This window comes from Perna viridis, chromosome 1, assembly GCF_037379345.1.
Source record: "Perna viridis isolate PV_CMFRI_1.1 ecotype Kerala chromosome 1, ASM3737934v1, whole genome shotgun sequence".
Lineage (NCBI taxonomy): Eukaryota > Metazoa > Mollusca > Bivalvia > Mytilida > Mytilidae > Perna > Perna viridis.
In genome coordinates this window covers 3,533,836-3,541,118 of record NC_142445.1, presented here as the reverse complement: position 1 = coordinate 3,541,118, position 7,283 = coordinate 3,533,836, and the positions used below count along the sequence as shown (strand labels likewise).

General features: G+C 37.1%; 1 protein-coding gene across 1 annotated transcript; it reads right to left on the bottom strand.

Annotated features, from left to right (window-relative positions):
* Positions 1 to 2,208: 2,208 nt before the first annotated feature.
* LOC148626879 (uncharacterized) lies at positions 2,209 to 4,133 on the bottom strand. Its single transcript, XM_088554348.1, has 2 exons — positions 3,806 to 4,133; positions 2,209 to 3,384 (listed from the first exon to the last, which is right to left on the bottom strand). Exon 2 carries the CDS (start codon positions 3,124 to 3,126, stop codon positions 2,209 to 2,211), a length of 918 nt encoding a protein of 305 aa, XP_088410474.1. The 5' UTR covers positions 3,127 to 3,384; positions 3,806 to 4,133.
* Positions 4,134 to 7,283: the final 3,150 nt, after the last annotated feature.

The following is a 7,283-nucleotide window of genomic DNA, read 5'->3' as shown; positions in this document are numbered from 1 at the left end:
AGAACATAATAAATAGTCTCTAAATTTCTCAGTTATCGCCCAAGCTACTGCCAATAGTTCTAACTTTCTAGAACTATAATTGTTCATATTTCGCTCGTTCGGTCTTAATGCTCTACTCGCATAAGCAACAACTCGTAATTTTCCTTCCACATATTGAGATAACACAGCACCTAAGCCTTGCATACTTGCATCGGTTTCCAAAACGAATGGTTTATTAAAGTTTGCATATGTCAATATCGGTGCAGAAACTAAGTGTTCTTTCAACGTATCGAACGCTTTTTGACAATCGGTGTTCCAATCTTTTCCAAAAAGTTTACGTGGATGTGGTGTATACTGCATACTGCTGAGCCAATTGATTCAAAGGAGAAGCAATTTTGCTAAAGTCTCTAATATAACGTCGATAGTAACCAGCTAATCCCAAAAATGATTTCAATTTCTTTACATTTGACGGAACTTCAAAATTTTCTATAGCACTAACCTTGTCAGGATCTGTGTGTATACCATCAGCAGACACCACGTGACCAAGATATCTTACTTCACGCTTGAAAAAATGGCATTTTGAAGGCTTCAGTTTCAGTCCATGCTGTCTTAAACGCTGAAAAACTACTTCAAGACGTTTTAAATGATCATCAAATGTACTAGAAAATGTGATAATGTCATCAAGAAATACAAGCAAAATTTGAAACAGTTCATTTCGAAAACAATGCTGCATTAACCGTTGAAATGTAGCCGGCGCATTGCAGAGTCCGAAAGGCATGCGTAAATACTCGTACAAACCCATAGGAGTAGTAAATGCAGTTTTCTCAATATCATCATCATTCATTGCAATTTGGTTGTAACCAGAAGTCAAGTCCATCGTAGAAAATAGTTTAGCGCCACTGAGAGCATCAAAAGATTCTTCAACTCGCGGAAGCGGAAATGCGTCTTTGTTGGTTTTCGAGTTAAGTAAACGGAAGTCAACACAGAGCCTCAGAGAGTTATCTTTCTTTCTGACCAAAACGATCGGCGAAGCATAAGGGCTGGTGCTTTCACGAATGATCTTATTTTCTAGCAACTTTTTGATATGATTCTTAACTTCCTCATATTGTGTTGGCGGTATACGCCTGTATGGTTGTACGATCGGTTTATCATCTTGCAGCCGAATGGTATGCTTAACGGTAGAAGTGAAACCAACATCATTATCATCTTTTGAGAAAACATCTTTGTATCTATAAAACAACTTTTGAACAGCGTTTAACTCAATTTTGTTAACAGATAGATGGCTTATATCAACCGGCATTTCAAATTGTTTATAATCATCATCAACTTTAGAATTCGGAACATCAGAAAATGGTAAATTACTGTGGAAAATTATTTCTTCAACAGAATCAGTTCGAATGAACTCAATACGTGACCGATTGTTTTGCTCGACTTCTCCTTTCATAAGAATGCCAACTCTTGTTTTTGGTGCAATATAAATGTCATCACTGCCTAGGTTTGCGACTCGAAATGAAAAATGACCACGTTTGACGGTTACAAAAGTGTGTACTACGACTAGTGAACTTGGCAAATGTCCGCTTGATTTTAATGGTTCTATTACGGCATCATATATTCTAGGAAGATTTGGTCCTGTGCCATTTAAAGTAACAACAGACGAAGCAGGTATGCGTACAGGAGAACTAGCGCAAACTTTAGCATAACCAATAGTGTTCAAATGTTCATCTTTAATGCAAGCTTTAAATTGCTCTTTAAGTTTTGAATTTTCCGCAATAGTGGATACTTCTTCGCAAAAGTTCCTGCCAAAATCAAATTCTAAAATGTTTTTACAGCTCCTAATGATATTCATACCTAATAGCCCTGGAACCAATGCCTTCCTTCTTCTTGTGACTGGATCAGTGGAATCTTTCACAATCAATACACCACAGCTTTTCAACGTTTGTCCCATCACTACCATATCAACTTCCACATAACCAATATATGGAATAGAAAGTCCATTTGCAGCCCGAAGCTGCAAAGCTACGTCAGTACGTAATAGAGTACAATCCCGCAGAAATTTATCATAGAACGACTCTGTAACCGAAGAAATAGTAGATCCCGTATCCACTAAACATTTAGCCTCTGTGCCTGCTATGGCAACGGTAACCACCGGACACTTTCCTATCAAATAATCACAATCAACAGAGTCCATATATCCTCCATCTAACATGGGACTCGACACGAAAGATGGCGCTAGTTTCCCTGCTTATTCGGACAATCAGCAACTTTATGACCCGGCCTTTTACACCCAAAGCATAAATTAGAAGAACGTTGTTCATTGTAGGATCTATTCTGACCAGATGGCTTGGAATTGACTGTTTTTGTTAAAGCATCGATCTGTTCACTTTGTTTCCTTACTATCGCGAAAAGCTGATTCATTTTATCATCATTAGAATGCTGATCTTTCAGTACATTTGAATCTACCTGAACTTTCACTTTAGGTACGGGATCATTTATCTCCTCCTCTTCTGACCACATAATCGCTTCTTCGCGGAGACCGAGAAACGTAATGTCTGGATCAGATCTAACTAAACGCTTCAGGTGCTTCCTAAGCATGACATCCTGTACATTTTGGGAAAACTGATCACATAGTGATTTGTCCTTGTTCGGAATCAATGAATCATCTTTTCTAATTACTTTCCGGATTAAATCCATTAGAGCATAAGAATACTCACGTAAGGATTCGCCCTGTCGTTGCACTCTGTCGAGAAAATTTTTCTGCAGCTTTGTGATGTTGTCCTTCCCACCAAATGCATCCTGCAGAACTTTCACAATTCGACTAGGATTCTGTCTAATACCGTTCGATCTATATTTAATTTCTTCCTTGGCTGCACCTTCCAAAAACGAATAAATGAAATCAGCACGCTCCTGACGAGACATTTCACGTGTGCAAGACTCAACATCTTCAAGCCAATCCTCTACGTTCATGTTATATCCGGAAAACTTTGGTACCCTTCTGTCACGCTGAACATATATAACAGAACGTTTCTGGTCGTATAGTTGTTCATCATTCTCCACGTCTTCATTATCATCAGTTGTTTTCATCTGGTTAAGTTGATGCTGTAGTTCAAGAACTTGTCTTTGAAGCGACTTACATGTAGGGCGAGACATCCTTACAGGTATGTTACTCGGCAAACTCCGTGTAGTTCACTTGGTAATGTTCGACATCTTCCGGAATCCTATCAAAATATCGTCTGCTTAATGCCTTTAACCTTGCTTTCCCGCCTTGCCAGCAGTCAATGCCTTCTACATAATTGAATTGTCGACGACGCCATTCTGTGACCAAGTGGGGCGTGATGGTAAATGCTGGCCCAAGTATAACACGAATGTGGAACTACTTTTATTAACACATAGAAGGCATTGAAAGATCTACAAAATAGAGAACAAAAGGAATAATGAATAAATATACAAAATAGACCAATTATTGTCAAATACATGCAAAGCATAGAAAATCATTGCAAATATTCAAACAACTTGCATAAATCAAATTCATTTGCATGTTCAAAACAATTTAACTTAACGAACACACGAAAAGAACACAAATCATCAATTGAATATTTAAATGTAATACCCACAGTTAACTATAACTGTACACAACTGACCATTTAAAGTCCTTTATAAGTACTCACTATAACAAGGTATAACATTAAATCAATTAAACTGATTCAATGATCTGCAAAATCAATAAAACAAATTGAAATAAAACATTGAAATACAAAAATGCTTTAAATGCAAAGTGCCAGTACGAAAAATGAAAAGTAAGAACATGAAAAAGTAACATCATAAATACCTTATCTGCTGGCTATACTTCTAACAATTAAAAGCGGACATTCATCTTGGCCTCCCAGTTCCACATTGAAATACTATAAAAAGTTCTGAGTATTTATACCAAAATATAGTACTACTCACAAGTGGAAAAACTAGAACATCCAACCTCTAAATATATTAAATCCAATAACAACCAGTGAGCAGATTTTCAGCACAATGCGAAGAAAATGCAAAATGCAACGAAGCGTAGAGTAACTCAGACCACTGTAGAGAACAGATCAAAATTTCGAAAGAAATATAAGTCAATAAATGGAAAACAATAATTATTTTGATAAGTAAAAATCAGCTTGTCCACACATGAATGGATAGAGTCATTCCTATCAGGAAGAACGCAACAAAGCATCATAGAAGGAGAAACATCTGAAAAGGTCCCAGTAGTTAGTGGTATACCGCAGGGCACAGTATTAGGCCCCTTACTTTTCTTGCTGTTCAATCAATGACCTGTCAGATGACCTAACATCAAAAACAAGACTCTTTGCAGATGACTGCATAGTATACAGGACAATAACATCAGCTGCAGATACAGAGATACTACAAGAAGACCTTGTCATAATCGCAAACTGGGAAAAGACATGGGGTATGGACTTCCACCCTCAGAAGTGTAGCGTCCTCACTGTCACCAGAGTACGATCACCAATTGAACATCAGTATACACTAAAGGGACAAGTACTAGAAACATCAAAGAGTACAAAATACCAGGGAGTTGACATCCAAAATGACTTATCATGGAAATATCATATTGACAGAGTAACAAAGAAGGCAAACAACATGCTTGGATTCCTGCGACGCAACCTTAAAACATCAAACTCAGAAACCAAGATAAATGCATACATCGCAATGGTCAGATCCAACCTTGATTACTCTGCCACAGTATGGAACCCCCACCAGAAAGATCAGGTCAGGCAAATAGAAATGGTCCAGCGACGTGCATCCCGCTATACCACCAACCGCTATAGGAACACCAGTAGTGTAGGGAGCATGTTAGACGAACTAGGCTGGGACACACTTGAACATAGAAGGAAGAACGTACAGTTGACTATGTTCTACAAAGTAGTAAATAACCATATTGACATCCCATGCAAAGAGAATTTTACACCGCAGAACTCCAGAACCAGATCATCACACAAGAAATTTCGACAGTACTCTACGAAGACCAACATCTTCAAGTAAGTCGCTGAGGCTCCCTCCTTGGTATCCTTCAAGAGAGAGAGTTGGCCATAGTCACCTACTAATTCTGATATCTTCCCATTTGCCCAGTAGATCAAATGATGGACTAGAGCTATGTCGGCGGGGTCTTAGACCCTAGTACCGCAACGGAAGCCAAACAGGTCTAGACCAGATGATTGAAAAGCAAATTGGGCCTCTCTCTTTCTTTATTTTTAATTTGCTCTTTACAGTTCTAGTATTTGTTTCGCACATTATTCTAAAAAAATTCTTTCGCATCGGAAGCGTTGACTGACTGTCAAATTTGACAGATCAACGTAAAGATGTAGATGTAGATAAAAATCGGAGCATATATAAATAAAAAAAAATCGATTTTTGGGGTGGGGGGATTGGTTGGCCACTTCGACTCCTTATAACTTATCTTAAATCTTGAGAGATACCTGAAATATGATTGAAAACCGCAGACTGGGATATTCCCTAGGAATTAAAAAAATATTTTCAAAATTTGATTAAAATGAAAAAGTTAATTTTGGAGAGTATTGCCCAATCTTGTGCCCCTTTAACTCCAAATTGGTTAATGATAAGCCTACCCTGTAAAAAAGTATGTAAAAAATAAAACAAAATTTCAAAAGGAACAGATTTACATCTGAATCCTACACATAGGATAAACAATAAACTTTCCATGTCAATTCTAATGATAAGACCCATTTTCCCCTTTGAGCTTATTTCCTCAATCATGTCCATAGGAACAATGTGTAAAAATTTCAAAATTGTCGGATAACTTTTACTGAAGTTGTAGTAAATAAACTAAAGGTAACGGACGTCAATGACGACGACAGGGTGATACCTGACGGACTGGAGACTATCTCCACAGCTTAAAGATAATAAGAACCAAAAGTTTTCATGGAATACAGGTCACGACTAGACCAGTATCAGTTCAGGTTACATTCCCCCTTTCCGTCTAAAAAGATTATGTTTAATATTTCTGGTTACAAAATGAGTAAGTGGAATATAAAGTCCTTTGCAATTTAAAGCTTGCCTGGAAATACAAAATTGGATATCAGACATAATATTTTAAAGAGTATGAGAGGCCCAGGATAACTTGTTCAACGGTAGGACGGAAAACCTGATAATCTAGCTTCAAAGCGAAGTATATCCAGATGACATTCATCATCCATGCCACTAACGTTGGGGAAAGACACAACTGTACATCTACATGTCTGCATAATTAATAGAAAGCCGAATCAGATGAGCTAGAATTTTCCATTGAAAAAGAGAAAGTAGTGCAGTCGATGGATAAACGGAATGGATTACGAAGGAATCAAACATGTTGTATATATTGAAAGCAGTTACAAAATGGAATGTCAGTTCATTGGAATACATGAAGCTGTTACACAGTTGCTAAACGTCGGAATCATGTTCACAAATTCTACTAATTTTTCAAAAGTTCTTGTTGTAGTTCCAGTAGAAGACCATTCATTTACTCAATCCACTGATTTAAATGCCTTACGTGGTTGCATAGAGATGCATTCCATTTGGTTTGTTCAGGCAAATCACCAACGTCTTAAATCTTATAACGTCTTAAAGATAGTTATATCTCCTAGATCTGTTTTCAGTTCTATGAGATCACCCCAAAACCTATAGAGTAAATCAAGCGTCCACGTGGTTACTCGTACTACCAGCTGGAATCCCTTTGTCAAAAGCAAGACAAAAAGTACGGGATCCTGACTTTATCAACTTCCTCATCCCCCCCAAAAAAAACCAAAACAAAATAAAACAAAAACAAACAAATCATCCCCCCCCCCCAAAAAAAAAAAAAAAAAAAAAACTTAAACAAAACAAAAATGCCTTAATAGCTCCATCCAGATGCCAAAAAAAAAAAAAGAAATCTTAATAATTGTATTTTTTTTTCAGAAAACAATATGAAGCCTTCCAAATGAAATACCAGATTGATACCTCTTAAGATGTGCTTTTGCCGTCTTACATTCTTTTTTCTGTGTATCATGAAGGAATAGAAACTTACACATAGCTTACAAAGAGTAGACATACCATATACCATTTTCTTAAAATTTGCCAGTGTCTTATCTTGTCCTAGGTGACCACTATACTGCAATATCTCAGAAGCTGACCGAACAAAGTGTAGTATGGAAGCCATTTGATCTCCCTACCTATAAAACAAAATATCATTTTTGTATTGTAAATGTTTCTAACAATGTCATAAATCCCATACGAAAGGAGCACATATCTGAAGTTCTTGTTTTGATGGAGAATATGAC